This window comes from Leucopleurus acutus (assembly GCF_964270905.1).
Source record: "Leucopleurus acutus genome assembly, chromosome: 8".
Taxonomy (NCBI): domain Eukaryota; kingdom Metazoa; phylum Chordata; class Mammalia; order Artiodactyla; family Delphinidae; genus Leucopleurus; species Leucopleurus acutus.
The window spans coordinates 31,936,141-31,957,261 of NC_139151.1; the positions used below are offsets into that span (position 1 = coordinate 31,936,141).

General features: G+C 36.4%; 1 protein-coding gene across 2 annotated transcripts; it reads right to left on the reverse strand.

The window, feature by feature from the left end:
• Positions 1-211: 211 nt before the first annotated feature.
• BIRC2 (baculoviral IAP repeat containing 2) lies at positions 212-20,260 on the reverse strand. Of its 2 annotated transcripts, none has more exons than XM_082845621.1 (9): positions 19,723-20,260; positions 16,334-18,491; positions 16,139-16,238; positions 11,583-11,661; positions 10,971-11,019; positions 5,141-5,380; positions 1,859-2,113; positions 1,078-1,119; positions 212-997 (listed from the first exon to the last, which is right to left on the reverse strand). In XM_082845621.1, exons 2-9 carry the CDS (start codon positions 17,232-17,234, stop codon positions 804-806), a joined length of 1,860 nt encoding a protein of 619 aa, XP_082701747.1. In that variant the 5' UTR covers positions 17,235-18,491; positions 19,723-20,260; the 3' UTR covers positions 212-803. The 2 variants fall into 2 exon arrangements, with proteins under 2 accessions (XP_082701747.1, XP_082701748.1); XM_082845622.1 differs by lacking the exon at positions 19,723-20,260 and adding an exon at positions 19,256-19,670.
• Between the last annotated feature and the right edge of the window lie 861 nt (positions 20,261-21,121).

Sequence of the window (21,121 nt, forward strand, 5' to 3'; positions counted from 1 at the left end):
TAATAATTTTTGATATGGATTTTTAATTCAAATAATATCTATAATATACAAAGCAACTAGACAGATATTACCATCTAAAGGAAATTCTCATAAATCCCATTATTATTTAAAAAAACACTTCATGGTAATATTTCATGAATTCAATTTTTTAACTTAATAACTAGCATCTGAAGTGCTTACAATGTGACAGATACTATGCTTATGTACATTATCTCATCCTTATATAACCCTGTGAAGGCTTAAGGAAATTACTTTTTAAATCAGAGGAAAAAAATCGATGATGTAGTCTTTTTAAAGACCTTTATTAAGATGTTTCTCACAAATTAGGGAAAAGCATTTTTACCTGTAAGAGAAAAATCCTTATTTCACAACACAACTGAAAAAACACCAATGAGAATTTGGCAATATAACTGTGATAAACTCCAGAGCTCCTGGTTTCCATTTCTTTCAACTACACTCTAAAGTAGTACTCAAAGCTTACAGAAAGAATACCAAACCTAGTCACTCCTAAAATGATACATAATAGCATTAAGATTGCTCCTTTAACTACTCCTGTGTTCATACATGTACAGTAATATAACTCAAACATAAATCTTACCTTTCATATAAACAGAGGTTAAGATTAAATATTATATATAGTATTCTTTTGGAAACAAGATTACTAGTACCAAAGAAAGCAGAGTAGAACAAAAATGTTACTAATTAAAGAACCAATAATTCCTTTTTTACTTCAGATAGCTTCAAATGTTCAAACAGTATTTTAAATACTTTTATATGCAGGCAACAAATAGCCTATTTTTCTTTTATGAGAGAAATGTACGAACAGTACCCTTAATTATACCCCTGCAAATAGGGCATTTTCTTAGAGAAGGGGCACATTCCTGGCATACTACCAGATGACCACAAGGAATGAATACAATAGAAACTTCTTTGTCCATACACACTTTACAAGTTCTTTCTTCTTGCAACCTTCTCAATTGTTCTTCCAGTGACAGACCTAGTAACAACAGAAACTTCCATTAAAAAAAATGAAAGGGTAATATTTCATGTTGGTCCTAAGTCTTAATTTTGTTTTACCTGAAATATCTTCTGTTGGAATATACTTCATATTCTTTTCCACTGAAGAAAGAAAAACATAACAAAAATATCACTCTAATAACTCATTAAAAATATTTTTTTTTAATAAAAAAATGAATTTTGTCATGTGCAACAACATGGATGGACCTGGAGTGTATTGTGCTTAGTGAAATAAGACAGAGAAAGACATATACTCTATTTTATCACTTGTATGTGGAATCTAAAAAATAAAACTAGTGAATATAACAAATAAGATAAAGACAAAGATATAAAGAACAAACTAGTGGTTACCAGTGGGGAGAGGGAAGTTGAGGGGAAGATAAGGATAGGGGGACTAAGGGGTTCAAACTACTATGTATAAAATAAACAAGCTACAAGGATTTATGGTACAGCACAGGGAATATAGCCAATATTTTATAATGACTATAAACAGAGTATAATCTACAAAAATTTTGAATCACTGTGCTGTACAACTGGAACTTATATAATATTGTAAATCAACTATACCTCAATTAAAAAAAATTTTTTTAAGGCATCACTCTACCAAATACAAGACTGCTTCATCTACTACCTATTATTTTTCACCTACTATATCCTGAACAACACAGATTCTAGCTATTTATCATCAGAAATTATTTACCATGCTACTTGGGTAATAAAAGACTTCACTTTTTAGAACAAGTTAAATGTATAGTTTGCTAATTGGATTCGTTTTGTTTGTCAAACACAAAGATGGACATAATCCCAAGAATTTCTAAAATAACTTTACCAACAAACTCACCAAATAAGTTCTTATATAATGTAGAGTCAATTTCTTGAAGACAGTTCTTGAAGATGTTGGCAGCACCATTTCCTTTAACTAAAATGGTATCAATCAGTTCTCTTGCTTGCAAAGGTATCTGTGTTTTTTGTTTAATAATATCATGTTCCTGTTTATTAATTACATTGGCCTTTAAAAGATTATCCAAGATAGGAAGCACACATGTCAACTGTTGAAAGAGAGCCATTCTATTCCTCCGAATCAAGGACAAATCATCTTCATGTTAAAAAAAAGAAAGAAAAATCCATTAGATTATAAACTGCTCCAACTACACTCATATACTAACAACCAACCCTATGAACAATTCAGACACTAAATAAATAGGAGCTGGAAAAAGAAGGACAAAATTACTCCTCTGCAGTTTAATGTCTGTCACATGGAAAACTTTCAGAAGATTTAGCTAAGGCATATTATATATAAGTACACACATGGTCTCTGTTTTTTTAACTTATTAAAGTCTATATATTTACCTGTCTTAAAACCCTGCTTTATCCTGCTGAGAGTAAGCAGTGAATTTTAGAGGGCAGTATAAATTTGCAACCTCTGTACTTTGCCCCCATGGAATTACTACTGACTTCTCTTTGCATTATATCACTTTACTTTTATGAGCATTTTCATATGAATTGTCTCCTTTGATAAAAAGATCCTATCAATTAAACAAGGCAGGTATGACTGCTTCTCATTTTCAGATAGGGAGAGACAGACTCACAATATCATTAACTGTGACCTATCCAAGGTCACAGAAAGAATCAGTTATAGAATCAGGTCTCCTAGATTAGTGTCTTCAACTCCATGTTGAAGAAGCAGTAAGCAGTGTTGAAGAGTTTGAGCTGTAGAGTTAGGACAGACCTAAAGCCCCACACTGGCTTAGCCACTTACTAGCTATGTGCCCTAACCTCCATACACCTCAGTTTCCTCATCTGTAAAATGCAGATAATAATAGTACCTTTCTCAAAGAGTTGTAAGGATTAAATGAGATACATGTGAAGTATTTATCACAATATCTGGCACATAAAATTAGCTACCAATATTGTCTTATAAAGGTCTAGGTTTGAGCTTCCCCGGTGGCGCAGTGGTTGAGAGTCCGCCTGCTGATGCAGGGGACACGGGTTCGTGCCCCGTTCTGGGAAGATCCCACATGTCGTGGAGCGGCTAGGCCCGTGAGCCATGGCCGCTGAGCCTGCGTGTCCAGAGCCTGTGCTCCGCAGCGGGAGAGGCCACAGCAGGGAGAGGCCCGCGTACCGCAAAAAAAAAAATAAATAAATAAAAAAAAATAAAGGTCTAGGTTTATAGCAATTAAAAAAGACTCTGTATGAATCAAGCCTAATCTTTTTTAAAAAGCACAAAAGCCATTGTTAAATTTCCTACATTTATGGAATATGGGCATAAATTCCTACAGTATTTTTCAAAAAGTTCCTCTTCTGTTGCCCGCAATCACCATAATATTTAATTGCCTGCTTTCAACCTTTAAAAAAAAAAAAGTACATTTCCATATTTACAAGTTTAATGAGAAATAAAAAAGAAGTCTATTGTAAAGTTCCGGGAAAAAAAAAGACCATTTCCTTGACCTTTTACTTCTTTCTAGAAGTCAAACGCTCTATTCATCTCAAAATTATGGAATTCTCTTCTCTGACCACAACTTATAGCCTTCTACCTTACTAATTCACCTCACTACTAACATCTGTTCTTCGATCTCCATGTCATTCCCAACTACTAACACAAGAGTTGTCTCCTGGCTTTGCTTACTTCCCATTCTAGTCTAGATGTAGTCAGGTGTCTCAATGATCTTCTCTTATTAGTATCCTAAATTCTTCCTCCCTATTCCTTTTGACTTGTTTGCTTATTAAGAAACAATTTCAAATCCATAATTCAAGGGACTTCGCTGGCAGTCCAGTGGTTAAGATTCTGCACTTCCACTGCAGGGGGCGTGGTTCGATCCCTGGTCAGGAAACTAAGATTCCACATGCCACTTGGCCAAAAACAAAACAAAACAAACAACAAAAAATCCATAATTTAAGACTATTCATTGGACCTTACAAAGAATAAGAAAGTCACAAAACTATGGTGACCAGTTTTATTAGAGTGATTTCATTTAACCTGTGTTTTATTACTGGTTAACAATCTTAAAATCTTTTCACTTTCCTCAGGCCCTTTCTTTCACGAAGCCCTTCCCATTTCCCAAACAAATCTACTTAAAATTTTTTTTTGATGTTCTAGGCACTGTGCTAAACTGTTTTACTTGTAACATCTCATTTGATTCCTATAGCTGCTCCATGCAATTGATACTGTTATCATTCCCATTTTACAGATGAGAAAAACTGAGGTCTAGTTAATTGCCAACCTGGTAACTGACAGAGCCAGGGTTTAAACACAAACCTGTCTCAACTAGAAATCAGACTTCAAACACTGTGTAACATGGCCAAACAATGAGGTTCTCAAACTATTCCTAACATTACTTAAAAGCTTAAACCAAGAAAGTGTCTTCCAACCCAAATGCCCCAATTTACACTATATATGCAACCTTCACCTCTGCTGGCCCTTTAACCCTATCTTCTGCATACTAGTTTCCACAGCTAGTCTATAAGCTCCTTGAAAGCAAGCACCATGAATAGCAAGCACATTATTTGGCACAGGTGCTCATCCTCAATTAACATTTATTAAAGGAATGATTACCCAAAAGACTTGTTTTGGGAGTCTGAGGCTTAACATAAAACTGGATGAATACCAAAATCAGTTCTCTACTATCTTTGGACTGGGCAGGTGCTTCTCATCAAAGCCTAGGATTTCATCATGGGTTCTATTTTTTGCATAAGGATCACTAAGCAAGGATTAGACAGTCAAACACCATGTTAAGACTATGATTTGAAGGAACTTAAAAAAGTAGAAACAAGACAGGCACCCAACTATAAAATCTTGCTTTTTCAAAATAGTTTAAATTTGTTAATGTATGAGGAAGAAATGCAATATAGCTCAAGAAAGGAATTATGCTAAAATCCTCTGCTTAGCATAAATCAGCAATCTTCTTGGAAAATAAGCATTCAAAAAAACAAAAACAACTGTAGTCAGTGCTTCTCGACTAGGGTGATACATTACCCACAGTGAAGGGGATGTGAGGCTGGAAATGACTGGTGGCTGTCACCAGCAGTTAGTGAACAGACGGGCATGCTCACTGTCCTGCAACATGTGAGACAGTCCTATGAGCCCTCAATGGAAGTAACGCAGGTGACTAACATTCCCAAATACCTGATGCCGTTTCTTCAGTTTGTCTTTCCTTCTCTTCTCTTTTTTCATCTTCAGCATTAAGAAGTGCTGACACAATATCATTAACTGTTCTATAATTCTCTCCAGTTGTTAGGATTTTACTCTGAATTGTCTGCTTTACCAGGCTTCTACTAAAGCCCATTTCCAAGGCAGCTTTAACCACAGGTGTATTCATGATGACTGCATCATCTGAAGAACTTTCTCCAGGTCCAAAATGAACAACTAGTTTAAAAGACATGTATTTGTATAAATTCCATAAATATAAAAATACAGAGAATAATGACTATGATACAGTCTTTACTCTAGTACAGATTATATCCTGGTAAGGGAGATGAGCTATATACACCAACTACCTATAACTCCAACAAACATTTGAACCTGATAAGTATCAAATGAGAGTGTAGTAATAGGCTGTACTTTTAAAAAATACCACTTCCCACATCCTAGATCTACTTAATTAGAGACTCTTCGGGATGGGGCATAGGAATATTCTAAATATTCCTCAAATGATTCTGATGTACAGTCAATTTTGGAAACTGAGATGCTACACAAATTTAGAAGTGAAAAATTATCTTAATTCAGCTAGAAAAGTGGGGGAAATCAACAAAAACTTCATGGAAAAGATGGCATTAGAGTTTGAACTTAAAGGATGGACAAGACCTAGAAAGGTGGATAGATGAGTGTGATCAGAGAAGCATTTTCTGAGAACAGGGTCAATGTTAGCCAATATGGCACTTCTGTGAAAATTACAAAATGACATAATTCTTCAAGACACTTTACTGCCACCTGCTGGAAAACTGTTTTATAATAAAAATAAATATACAATGTGCATGTGCTCCCTTGCTCAAACATATGTGGAAACCCTGTCTGAAGAGAGAACACACCAGAACAAACACCTGAAAGATAAGGAGTGAGCTATGGGAATATCTGAAAGAAGTCTTTCAGGCAAAGAGAACAGCAAGTATAAAAGCCTCAAGTCAAGAGAAAAGCTTGATATATTCAAGAAACAGAAAGGTGATGCAAAGTCAGAGACGAGGGTGATGCCTGGATGATGTAGAGCCTTTTGAGGAATTTATATTTTATTCTAAGTTTGCTACAATATTCTAGGAGGGTTTTAAGTAGGGTACTGATAAAACCTGATTTGTTTTTTCAAAAGATGATTCTGGCAGCTCTGTGATAAATTTTAATGAGGTAAAATGGAATCAGGGAGCCCTGTTAGGATTTTATGACAAAAAGTCATAAAATGACGTTATGGCACTCACGGCAGCTTGAATCAGGCTAATAGTGGTGGAGATGGAGAGAAGTGGTAAGATTTGGGACATATTATAAAGGCAGAGATGGAAGGACTTCTAACAGATTAAATATACCAAGTAAAAGGAGGAATCAGGGATGATGTCTAACTTAAGTCAACTTTTGACCTTAGGAAGTGAGTGCCATTAACTGAGTTGGGAAGACCAGAGAAAGAGCAAATTTGAAGGATGAAGGACAGGGAGAAAATGTTTGCTTTGGTTATATTAGCTCTGAGACACCCAGTATAAACAAGTAGAGATTTAAACAGGTAGTTAAACAGTCGGCAGCTCAGGAAATGGAGAAATACATTTGGGTTGAATGTTGAGAGGTACTCCATCATTTAGAGGTTTGAAAAAGGAGTAACCACCAAAGGAAATTGTTCATGATCAACCAGGGAAATAGGGGAAAACCAAGAATGTGGTGTCCAGGGCTTCCCTGGTGGCACAGTGGTTGAGAGTCCGCCTGCCAATGCAAGAGATATGGGTTCGTGCCCTGGTCCGGGAAGATCCCACATGCCGCAGAGCGGCTGGGCCCGTGAGCCTGCGCGTCCGGAACCTGTGCTCCGCAACGGGAGAGGCCACAACAGCGAGAGGCCTGCGTACCGAAAAAAAACAAAACAAAACAAAAGAGAATGTGGTGTCCAGGAAGCCAAGTGAGGAACATACCTTAAGAAGAATGCAGGAAACTATGATAGCAAGATTGCCGGTTAAGTTGCCCCCAACTTGTACCCCACGCAACAACATTTTAGAATCCATCCAAGGACAAAAGTGCCTTTTGTGGGAGGCTTTGGGATTTAGGTATAAGATTATGAAACCCAAGTGTATTCCAAGACCAAGGAGAGCCATTTTGAGAAGACTGGCCTGTACCAGGCACCTGAATCCCTGACCATGGTCCCAGCTACAAACCCAGAAACAGCTCAGTATCCATCAAGACTGAAAGCAGAAGGTCTTTACCTGCCAAAACCAGTCAATAAAGACTGCAAGCAGCGTTTGCTCCCTCAAATGCACAGACACCAAGGCAAGGCTACATATAAATATCATACAAATCAGGCACATATGACACCATCACAAGAAACCAATAAAGATCCAGAACTGACCCCAAAGAAATGAAGATCTATGATTTGCCTGACAATGAACTCAATAGAGTCACCTTAAAAAAACTCAACAAAATTCAAGAGAACAAAGATAAACAACTAAATGAAATGAAGATAACAATACATGAACAAAATCAGAAGTTTAATCAAGAAACAGAAACCACAAAAAAGAAGCAAGCAGAAAACCTGGAGCTGAAGAATACCAGGACAGAACTGAAAAACATCAATAGAGAACTTCAACAACAGACTTGCTAATGCAGAAGAAAGAATCAGAGAACTCAAATGGAGATCATTTGAAATTAGCCAGTTATAGGAACAAAAGGAAAAGAGAATGAAAGAGTGAAGGAAGCCTACATGAATTATAGGACACAACCAAATGAATAAACAGTCAAATCATGGGAATCCCAGAAGACAGAAAAAACGGAAGAAAGCTTAAAGAAATAATAGCTGAAAACTTTAGCTCCTAAATCTTGGGAGAGATATGGATATCCACAAACAGTAAGCTCAAGGAACCTCAAGTAAGAGCAGCCCAAAGATTACTCCAAGACACATTATAGTCAAAATATTAAAAGACAGAGAAACCATTTTGAAAGCAGCAAGAAAAAAATGACTCCTCATATACAAAGGAACCCCCTAAGGCTATCAGCACATTTCTCTGCAGAAACCTTGAAGGCCAGGAGAGAATGACTTAATATATCAAAGTGCTAAAAGAAAAAAAAAATGCCAACCAAGAACACTGGCAAAACTGTCCTTCAGAAATGAAGGAGAGATAAAAACATTCCAGACAAGCAGAAGTTGAGGGAGTTCATCAACACTAAACCTGGCTTAGAAGAAATACTAAAGTGATTTCAAGTTAAAATGAAGAGATGCTAAGTAACAACATGAAATAAAACTTACTGGTAAAGGTAAATATGTAGTCAAATTCATAACACCCTATACTGTATCTCTAGCATAAGTTAAAAAACAACAATATATTTTGCACAGCAAAAGAAACCATAAACAAAATGAAAAGACAACTCACAGAATGGGAGAAAATATTTGCAAATGATGCGACCGACAAGAGCTTACTTCCCAAAATATACAAACAGCACATGCAGCTCTATGTCAAAAAAAAAACAACTCAATCAAAAAATGTGCAGAAGATCTGAATAGACATTTCTCCAAAGAAGACATACAGATGGCCAAAAAGCACATAAAAAGATGCTCATCATCACTAATTATCAGAGAAATGTAAATCAAAACTACAGTGAGGTATCACCTCACACCAGTCAGAATGGCCATTATCAAAGTCTACAAACAATAAACACTGGAGAGGGTGTAGAGAAGAGGGAACCCTCCTATGCTGTTGGTGGGAAATGTACATTGGTATAACCACTATGGAGAATAGTATGGAAGTTTCTTAAAAAACTAAAAAACAGAACTACCATAAGATCCAGTAATCCCACTCCTGGGCATATATCTGGAGAAAAGCATAATTTGGAAAGAAACATGCACCCCAATGTTCACTGCAGCACTGTTTACAAATAGCCAAGACATGGAAGCAACCCAAACATCCACTGATAGAGGAATGGATAAAGAAAATGTGGTACATATATACAATGAAATATTAGCCATAAAAAAGAACGAAATAATGCCATTTGCAGCAACATAGATAGACCTAGAGATTATCATACTAAGAGAAGTCAGAGAAAAACAAATATCATATGGTATCACTCATATATGGAATCTAATTTTTTAAAAACTGATTTAATGAACTTATTTACAAAACGCAACAGACTCACAGATTTCAGAAACAAACTTATGGTTACCAAAAGGGAAATGTGGGGGGAAGGGATAAATTAGGAGCTTGGGATTAACATACACACATAACTATATATAAAATAGATTACCAAAAAGGACTTACAGAGGAAACTCTACTCAATATTCTACAATAACCTATATGGGAAAAGAATCTGAAAAAGAACGAATATATGTATATGTATAACTGAATCACTATGCTGTACACCTGAAACTAACACAACATTGTAAACCAACTATACTCCAATAAAAATTAAAAGAAAAATTTATAGAAAAAAACATAAAAATAAAAAACATAAAACAATAATATTATTAACTATAACTATATTAACTTGTTACTGGATGCAGAATATAAAATGTATGACATCAATAGTGTAAAACATGGGGTGAGAAGAAGTAAAACTGTAGAGTTTTTGTAAATGAAGGTAAGTTGTTATCAGCTTAAAATAGACTATTGTATCTAAGATATTTTACATAAGCTTCATGGTAAACACAAAGAAAAAACCTATAGTACATACAGAAAATACAACAGAGAAATTAAAGCACACTACTACAGAAAATAAATCAGAAAGGAAGAGAGCAAAAGAGGAAGAAATGAACGAAGGAACTAAAAAAAGTCAGAAAACAATTAATAAAAAGTCCTTATATATCAATAATTACAATACCAATAATTATTTTAAATGTAAATGTACTAAATTCTCCAACCAAAAGACACAGAATGGCTGAATGGATTAAAAAAAACCCACTAGATCCAACAGTATGCTGCCTATAAAAGAATCATTTTAGCTTTAAGGACACAGAAAGGTTGAAAATGAAAAGATATAAAAGGTGTTCTATGCAAATGGTAATCAAAAGTAATGAGGAATGGTTATACTTACAGAAAATAAAATAGACTTTCAGTCAAAATCAGTGACAAGAGACAAAGATCACTGTATGTAGTGATGAAGGGGTCAACTCATTAAAAGTACACAAAACAAAACAAAAAGTACACAAAACAATTGTAAATTTATATGCAATAAACATTGAAGCATCTAAACATTTAAAGCAAATATTAACATAACTAAAGGAAGAAATAGAGAGCAATACAATAATAGTAGGGGACTTCAATATCCCACTTTCAAGACTGGCTAGATCATCCAGACAGAAAGTTAATAAGGAAAAAGGAGACCTGAATAACACTATACACTAAATGCCAGATGTGGCTAAAATTAAATTATAACCAGAAGACATATTTCCTATCCTTGCACTAAACTACTACATACCTGGCAAATACATAATATCTAGCCCAATTTTCAAACCATGTGAACTGGGTCTTTCCAAACATGCTAGCTTATACAAACATTTCCTCTTTGGAGGGCTTATTATTTGCTCTTCTCATTTGGTATTCCCTGAAGTTGTTTTTCTTTTGCACTTGTCTTTTCTCTCCAGTGAGAATGTCAGCACTTTAAGAACAAAAACTAGAATACTTCCAAGAATCCTCTAAAAATGTCATGAATCTTAGTAGATACATAATATTTATTAACTTTCTAGCACTTTTTTCTATGACCTCAGAAGTCCTTTGTTTACATACTTTCATTCTTAATATTCTGACAAAAAAATCCTATCCTATATTTGGAATATTTTCATACATACTTGGTGGATCAACATTTTCATCTCCAGGAGTATCTGAAGTTGACAATAGCTATGCAACAGTAGAAAAAAATAATAGATAAAATCAGAAATCTCAAACAACCTGAACATAGCAACATTAAGTTTATCTTAATTACTGTATACACGCTTTTGAAAACATACTTCAATTTGCTATGTTTTACTTTAATCATCATAAAACATTTCCTTACACATCACCCAATTCCAAATTAGAATTCAAGTATTTCTCTAGTTTCAAGAAAACAGGAAAAAGTATTAATGGTTTCTCATCCCACTTAGAAAGTCATATTTCAGCTGAATCACTCTCAGAGACTCCAAACTGCTAACAAGTTATTTTGTTTTTCTCAAAAATACGGAGGAGACACTAAAGCTCTTCTCCAACCCCACCACAAATTTGTACAGTGGCAGGTTGAGTGATTTTTCAAAAAAAAGGAAAAAAGAGTCATTTTTTAAAAGCCCCTGAACAAACATGTCCATTAAGATGGACACAAAACATGTAACTATAATTGAGAAAACAGATGTAATTGTCACTTCTAATCATATTTGTAATTATTATCTAGGAGAACTCAATGTTGCCAATTATAAAAACATATTTACCTGTTCAAGAAGATGAGGATACCTAGCTTGAATCTCATCAACAAACTCCCGCCCTTTCATGCGTATCAAGAACTCACACCTAAAACGTAAGAGGAAAAATTTTTAAGTTCTTTTATAACAAAAATATAATCTGATTACTCTAGAAAAGTGGCTTTCAAATTATTTGATTGTATCCCAAAGTACAAACATTTTACATCACAACCTAGTACATATACACATCTAACAGGAACAAAACCCTCATACAATATTACAAATTCTTACTATGCATTGATGCATTGTGATATTTTGTTTGATTGCATTAATACAATCACAACAATAAAAAGGTCTGGATCTCAAAGGAGCACAAGCTAAGGCTTGAAAAATACTGTTCTAGATAATTTACTTTGGGGACTTAACATAGCAGAAACTTTAATTTGCTATTCCTAAAATGTGATCTTTCACAAAATATCTGCTAATCTATCTCCATTGTCCACTCTACCATTATACTTAACACAAACCCTCTCTCTAAAAAATAGAGAATCAAGTATTTTCATCTATACATGTGACAGTGTTTCCCAAATACTTGCTTTCAAACTACTAGAATTTCTCAATGGTGTTCCAGGAAGTTCATATAACATGTTTCTGTTTCTTCCCTTTTGTTTTTTCAACAAACGGTGCTAGACAACTTGATAAAATATGCAAAAAACAAGACTTGATTTATGTCCATAGTATACACAAAAACAAACTAAAAATGAATTATATGCCTAAATACAAAACCTGTCAATTTAACTTCTAGAAGAAAACACAGGAGAAAATCTTTTCTTTTTCCTCTAATTTTTATTTTATTTATTTATTTTTGGCTGTGTTGGGTCTTCGTTGCTGCATGCGGGCTTTCTCTAGTTGCGGCAAGCCGGAGCTACTCTTCGTTGCGGTGCACGAGCTTCTCACTGCAGTGGCTTCTCTTGTTGCGGAGCACGGGCTCTAGGCACGGGACTTCAGTAGTTGCGGCTCACGGGCTCTAGAGCACAGGCTCAGTAGTTGTGGCACACAGGCGTAGCTGCTCATGCATGTGGGATCTTCCTGGACCAGGGATTGAACCTGTGTCGCCTGCACTGGCAGGCAGATTCTTATCCACTGCACCATCAAGGAAACCCTAGGAGAAAATCTTTCTGTCCTTAGGTTAGGTAAAGATTTTTTAGCTAAGAGACCAACAGCACAATCCATAAAAGATAAAATTGATAAACTGACATCTTCAAAATTAAAAACTTCTGCTCATCAAATACACTAATAAGAAAAGGAAAGACAAGCCACAGACTGAAACGCTGCAAAAGACATCTGATATAGGACTTGTATCCAGAATATATTGAAAAGTCTCGGAACTTAGTAATGAAAAAAAAAAAAATTTAAAAGAGACACTTCATCAAAGAAAATACAGTTCTAAGGATGAAGAACCTACAGATACAGAGGGCTGACTGTACTATGTCATATGAGGGACTTGAGCATCCATGAATTTTGGTTTCTTGAGGGGAATCCCTGGGAGTGTCCTGGAACCAATCCCCCACTGATACTGAGGGACAACTGTATATAGATGGCAAATAAGAAGCTCACCATCATTAATCATTAAGGAAATGCTAATTAAAATCACAGTGAAATACCACTACACATCAATTAGAATGGTTAAAATCAAAAAGACTGACAATACCGTGTGTCATTAAGAATCTGGAATTCTTAGAGGTATCATACATTCCTGGTGGGAATTTAAAATGGTACAGCCACTTCAGAAAACGATTTGGCAGTTCCTTCTAAAGTTACAATAGAAAACAAAACTTGCCATCCAACCCACTAATCCTACTCCTAAGTACAACATTTACCTAAGCAAAACAAAAACATATGTTCACAAAGGTTTACTAATGTTTAGAGTGCCTTTATTCATTATTGCCCCAAATGTCCTTCAACTGGTAAATGGTTAGATTTAGTAGAGATCATGTAAGCATGCTCAAGACTCAAGTTCATCATGCAGAGAATACAGCTTTTCATTGCTCATGATCTTAATATAGTTCTAAAGTATTTTTATCCTGGGACTGACTAACTTATATTCATAACGACTAAAGACAGGAAGTATAATGAACATTGGCTGCCCCGTATTTCCCCCTTCTCCAATAAATTCTATGAGGACAGAGATTTTTGTCTGTCTTATTCACTGATATATTCCCAGCATCTAAAATAGTGATCAGGGGGATATAGGGAAATAGGTGAAAGGGATTAACAGGTACAAACCTGAGTTATAAAATAAATAAGCCATGGGGATGTAATATACAGCATAAAGAATATGGTCATAATATTGCAATAACTCTGTATGGGGACACATGGTTACTAGGCTTATCATGGTAACAATTTCATAATGTATGCAAATATCAAATCACCATGTAGTACACCTCAAACTAATATAATATTGTGTCACATATTTCAATTTAAAAAAAAGATATTAGAAAGGAAAAAAAGATCCTCATGATGATGTCTGATTTCCCATCATTACTTTCAACTACTTATTCCTAGGACTCTTGCCTTCAGACAATGCTGTTACTGTCATGAATTATCATGCTCAATCGAAATGAAACCCAGTATTCTTCCTGGTCTGCTGCAAAATCTGCATTTGTCTGCCTATTCATTTCATTTTCAACCTCATATGCAACGGTACCACAATTTTTGCCTTTCACTTTAATTTGGTTCTTCTTTCTTTTGCTTTGGCTTGGTTTTTTATTTGATTCCACACTGTTGTGTAAATACCAATACTGATGAAAAACAGAAATTCCTTTGTATATAGAAATGTAAACCCTATTACCTCTTCTTCCAAATGATTATTACTAAAAATGTTAAAAGGGAAAAAATAAAATAAAACAGTATCCAGTAGGCATATAAATATTTAATTAATGAATAAATTGTGTTAAAATACAATGATAATGATTATCCACTTTGGTTTTTCATTTTCTGAGATTAAAGATTATCCACAATTGAAATCTGTTGCTTACAAAAAGCACCACTGGCCTTTTCCCTTACTTAACCATCTAAAACAAAACACAAATTACAGAAGTAAACTAAGATTTTGTTTGGTTTTGTTTTATAAAGGACAAAATGTAGCAACTGAAACACTGGAATTGGAAAGCTGTTTCTGTCTTTTTAATACAGTATTAAATTTCAAATTATATGTACATACTCTCATAGAGCCAAGCACAATCAAATCACTTAAAATTCTGACAATCAGGAATTCTCTGGTGGACCAGTGGTTAGGACTCGGCCCTTCCACTGCTGTGGCCTGGGTTCCAACCCTGGCTGGGGAACTAAGATCCCGCAAGCCATGTGGTGGGGCCAAAAATATAAAAAGAAAAGAAAATACAATTCTGACAATGGAACATGCTTTTTTCCTACAATAATAATTTAAAGTAAACAAAATATGTATCACTTTTGAGAATTAAAAAGTCACAATTTATCTTGATACATTATGAATATTAAAGAGGTTCAAGAGATTCCTCACTATTGTGAAAGGCACTCACCAGTCAAAACATTACCTACATGATGTGATTCCACTTTTATATAAAGTACCTAGCATGGTCGAATTCATAGAGACAGAAAGCAGAATGGTGGTTGCTAGAGGCTGCAGGGACGGAGGGATGAGGAATTAATGAAATGAGTACAAGATTCAGTCTGGGAAGATTTTTAAAAAGTCTGGAAATAGATGGTGGTAATGAATGAGGAATAATGTGAATGTACTTAATGTCATAGAACTGTATACTTAAAAATGGTTAAAATGGCAAATTTTATGTTAGGTACATTTTACAATTTTTTTAAAAGACCATATTATCTATTTCAACTCCCTCATTTTACAAATGAGGAAAGGATCAAAGGTGTCACATGACTTGTCCAAGTTCACATAGCTACTCAGTAACAAAGACAGAATTAATTTCTAATTCTATTTCCATCAACAGCACTGCCTCTAAATTCTTTCTAGGCTATAGTAAAAAATAGGACATAGTGGGAGAAACAGAGTGACTAAAGGGAGATATTTGACATATCTCCCTTGACAAGATAAAATTGTACAGAGAAAAAATAATTTACAATTATAATCAGACTTAATACTGATTGTACAATCAGCTTTTATTATATGCATTTTTGTATTTATCCTTTTCCTAGATCCATTTCATGTCCCTTATTTTCCTTTTTCCTTCTTATCTTTTTCTTACTTATCTCCTTTTCGTTCTATTTTACATATTTTTATAATACTTAAGTCTTCTTTAAAGCAAAATGGAAAACATAAATGAAATGTATGGCCATAACTGTAAGTGACTCATCAAGAATAAGTTAAATTATATCCTGAATACATGGCTTACAAAAGAAATCATACAACATTATACAACATTTTGTACCAAAACAATTAATGTTACAATTTGGTGTTTTAAAAAGGCTAATTCCCTAATGGTATAAAGAAGCTTTGTTATATTGAAATGTAAACTTAATCATTCAAGTATGCCTACTCCTTTTAAGCACAGAATTTGTGTAGAAATACCTTTCAAAACAATTACCTTGGAAACCACTTGGCGTGTTCAACCCATGGGTCATCTCCAGCTTCCCAACACCTTAAGCCACCATCACAACAAAAGCATTTGACATCATCATTGCGACCTAAAGAAAACACAATAAAAAAACTGAATACATACGTGTCCTAATATATAAATCAAAATGAACTAGATAAAATGTATAGCCATACATTTTCTTACCCACATAATAGAAACCAGCACTTGCAAGCTGCTCAGGCTGAACTGGTACAGTTGAAGGCCAGTACATAAATGTTTTCAGTCGAGCTGCATGTGTCTGCATGCTCAAATTTGAAATGCTAAACCTCAGCGTTTCCAGAGAATTTTCCAAAAATGGACAGTTGGGGAAATGTCTCCGGTGTTCTGACACAGCATCATCCTTTGGTTCCCAGTTACTTAGAGTCCCACCACAGGCAAAGCAGGCTACTCTATCTCCAGGTCCTATATAATAAAAGCCAGCTCTTGCCAATTCTGATGGTGACAAAAAGGTTAATGGCCACATCTGGTAAGTAAGAAATCTCGCTTCTTCAGTACTCATGGCATAACTGTAGGGGTTAGTCCTCATTGGGGAAAAGTCTTCAACTGCTCTAGAATTAACAGGGTTTGGTGAAAGGTTGGAATAAGAACCACTGAACGAGCTACTATGTTCCAAAGTAGGTAATAATGAATGTGTAAAATTGTTTCTCATTGAAGAGGAAACATTTTTAGAGGTGGATTCCAGACTAGTAACAGAAACTAGATTCTGAATAAAGCTACAGCTAGGATACAGTTGTTTATGCTTTTCAATAGGATTGTCTCCTTGTTTCCAGTTATCCAGCATCAGGCCACAACAAAAGCATTTGACTTTGTCATTCACACCAGTGTAATAAAAACCAGCACGAGCAAGACTCCTTTCTGAGACAGGAACACCAACAGGGAAAGTTGAATATGTAGACATTCGGTAGAGTTCACATGAAAAGTCATATTTCATTTTTTGTTTGTTGACGATTGTCCAATTTGACAAGATCGTGCTATCTTCCATCATACTCTTAATTTTTTGATACAAGGGATCTGGGAAAAGTCTTTGGGAGGTAGTTTTGTGCATGAGTCATTTTACTTTTTGACTGCTAAAACCCTTCACATGACAATTCTCTTCCCTTCACATTAGATTTTTTCCATAAAAAAGAATCAAATGATAGGCCCCTACTTATGGAAAATTCACTACACCTTCTTTACTGGATTTATACCTGAGTTGATACTCAGGTAGGATGAATATCTCTCCTAAATTACGAAGATACTATTTAATACTTTCTGGGATTATATTAACTCAAATGTTATTTGCTCGTTATTTGGCGTAATACTGACCTAATAGCCTGAAAGAAGTTGACACACCTCCAAAAATATGCTAAGACTCCTTGACTTTTCAAGGAGGTTTATATTCCAAAAATTCTAAACAAGGATAGAATACCTAAATTATGCCTTTAATTTGCTTTCAGTTACAAGCTACAAAGCCGGGATATCAAGCCAATTAATGACTATGCTACAAGAGGAAAAAACTATATGCGGGCTTCTTTCCCTATGAGCACTTTAACATTTTTTTTTAATCTTCTTTTATTCTAGTAAACAAGAAGAATTAAAGTTTTCATATGGTCACATTATCTAAAGGCCAATTTCACAAAGTTTATCATCATAGTATTTACTTAAGAAGGTTAAACTAGCTTCAGCTAACAACTTTTGGAGATGTCAACACCTACAAGTGTTGTTGAACCTAAACCAGTTATACTGCTTACAGTGTCAAATGAAATGAATTTTGCTTAAAACTCACAAACTGCTAACTCTTCTTTGTTAAATATTGTCTGTATTTGTTTCCATTTCCTGCAGCATCATTATTATGTTGTCTTTCTTCCTAACTTTGCCTACCACTTTAGTATACTTGATCAAATGAAGGTATTTTCTCCATAAACTAGTTAACCATAAAATTTCCACAGCTGAAACTTCTTACAAAAATATTAAATAACTTGTCTTTCATTTAAGAATCATGCATCTATAATATCATTCATTTTGTAATTAAAGGTAAATCAATTTATCAAGATACAGCTTGTCCTTTCTAGTGTTATCACAAATGCCTAAGGTACTGTATTACCAACAAAATTACTGCTCATGCATAATAAACCAGTAATTAACTCTACTAGCCTTCTTTCTGAAAACCCTTCATATTTTAAAAGTATAATTCATACACAAAATTACACTCCACAGAATTCAAACTATATCCCTTTATAAAGTTTCTGAGTCTCCATAATAGGATTTATTACTGCAGGGGAAAAAATGAGGGGGAAAAAGTAGACTCTTCAGGGCTGTATATCTGAAAAGAAAAAACAAACGCTATTTTAGAAAACTATTTTCACGATGAATACAATTTATATTCTTTTCAATTTATTCAGTAAATTCTAAAAGTGATTTACACTTTAGATAATACAGCTTCATTCCAGCTATTTGTCAACAAAACTAATTAGAAAAGCTTTTAATCAAAATAAATGCAATATACTCCCCGTAGCACTAAGAATACTTTTTTAAATGCACAACTTTGAAGACAGATGGACACAGAAACATATTTTGGCCTTGGTCTCCTCCCCTCTTCTGGTGACAAGTTTTAATAGTTTAAGGATAATCTCTGGCAGTTTCTACAGGCAAAGGGGGACTAGTGGTGAAAGAGGCTGCACCCATCAGCAACAGTGCAGCAGTTATTTAGATGGCATAGTAGACTGTAAAGTTATTTTTTAATGTCAAGTCTCTCCAGGACTAGGCAAACTGACCAGTGAGAGTAAATGCATCAGGAACCCACCCATAAAACCCTACAACTCTACAATGCCCTCACAATTCCAAAGCAACAACCACAGAAAACAACTTGAGAACAATATACAGTAATGGCTTGTGAAACACTGGCCTTGGGAATGTGACTACTTGCATGAATGCTTTCGTTACACCAGAACTTGGTGTCCTATCTTTACAGATTTTTATCTACAAGCACCGTACGGCGGATTTGCCCTCTTTAGGCAAACTGTGGCTTTGGGGGTTGAAGGCGGGAGACAAACTGCAAGGGAAAATAAGAGAAACTATGGAATTTACCTATTAATTTCCCGGAGCTATTTCTCACAATACACAATAGACCACTGAAGTGGCAGAGCGCGGTTGCAACTATCTGATACAGGGAATCTGCCGCCACACAACTGTCTCCGTTTGAACATACTAAACAAAGGAATACCGAGGGTTAAGTTTAAAACCCTGCAAAAACTTGACGAACATCTTGGTCAGAGTCCAAGGGCCGGAGAAGTGGGCGGCGGCCAGAGCAGACTTGCAAACAGGTCAATTGAAAAAAAATTATTTTCGACAGCAAGTCTTGGAGCTGGAGCTTCCGAATTAAACAGCCTCGGCGAGAGTGAAGAGTAGAGGACAGAGAGCTCACTGCGACCCCCGGCCTCGGCTCCCGGCCCTGTCTTCCCTCACCCAACTGCAGCCTCAGGGAAGCGGGGCCCCGCGGCCCGAGCGCCCCTACCCTCCTCGCGCGGCCGGGGCCCGGAAGGAGCTGCACTCACCGCTGGGCCGGCGTAGCAAACGCGGAAACGGCGCGGCAGTCTGAATCCTCCACAGCCCCGAGAGCTGCTACGCCGACAGAATAAGAAGCCGGACGGCTCGGCTCCGGTGCTCACAAAGCCCCCCGCCCGCGCAGGGCCCACGCCGACGCACAGTGACGACAGCGCGCCGGCCGGGATCGCGTCATGCCGCGCGAGGGCGCCGGGGCGTCTGCAGGCGAAGAGCGGCCCGAAGCGGGCACTAGGCCGTACGCAGTCTGTTAGCCCGCGGGGGCGGCGGGGCCGCGCGTCCCCTCGGCGTTCCAACCTTTAATTTCGCTGCGTGAGCACTTTTGACGTTTCCTTCCCTCGCCGTTCCTGACATTCTCTTGAGGGGGACGTGGCGAAGCGTGAGCCGTAGATTTTGAATCGCGGGAAGCCCTGCGGAAACGCCCCAGCGCGGGCGGTGAGCGTCTCCCCCGCGTCACCCGGTTGGGGTCTAGCCCCAGCCGGATTCCTCTAGTGGGGCTTCCCCTCGGCGTGGGTGATCGCGTCGTCCGGGGGCGGAGTCAACCCGGCGGCGTTTCGGCTTCGGTTAAGTGAACGGTTGTAACCGTTTTCCTCAGCAGCTTTGTGATGTCAATCTTAAACAGCTGGCCGTGAAAATGGAAAAAAGACGAGTGTTGGAAAGCAGAACAGCATCAGAGGATTAATTTTGAAGCTTTGATTTTATAGTCTTTTGGGGAGTATATCTATTTTATAATCAACCACTGTATCTTTTATTTTTAAACTTTTGTTTTTCTGTTCTGGAGGCGAATGCACTGACGAAAGTGTCCTAATTTCAGAAGCTCATCACTAGCAACGGTTCGGTGCTTCAGGCCAGGCTTCACTCCCCCCTTTTTTTTTCCTGAATGTGACTAGGATGGAGTGTATACATTCATATACGTGTGTATATATAAATCATACGTGAACCACAGAGGAGCCCTGTATCAATGACATGTTTAACTAGTTAACTGATAGAAAAATTGTAAATACAAAATCTTGGTTTTCCTAGTCAGGGACCGTTTTTCTCCCCCCTCTCTAGCAGTGCGGTGAACACAGTAAATATTTGCTGCATTGCAGCGAGAGAATTTTTTAGTTTATGTTCCGTGAAGACACTCTTTGTCAATGAAATCAGATGTTTTCTTCTTTCAGGGGAACTCCAGGGGGCAAATATTTCAAAAACTTCCAAATAACAAGCCACTTAATTAGGCAGCCGGGGGAATTCCAAGACCCTGAACTGTTTCCCATTTCCTGTCCCTGTCATTTCTGCATGCCAATCAGTCACAGAATAGGGCTTCTGTTCCAGCGTTAATAGTAAAAAGAAAGTATTTGTAACAGTTTGTGATACAGAGAAAAGAAATGTCATGGCTCCCAATGACTA

Bases quoted from the DNA above. Each gene is read 5' to 3' on its own strand.
- BIRC2 (XM_082845621.1), bottom strand. From the start codon at position 17,234: ATGCACAAAACTACCTCCCAAAGACTTTTCCCAGATCCCTTGTATCAA. The intron at 2,114-5,140 runs GTATTTGGGAAT...TTTAACATGAAG, and splicing joins AACTGAAGAAACGGCATCAG to ATGATTTGTCCTTGATTCGG. The intron at 1,120-1,858 runs GTGAGTTTGTTG...TTCTTTCTTCAG, and splicing joins ATTATATAAGAACTTATTTG to TGGAAAAGAATATGAAGTAT.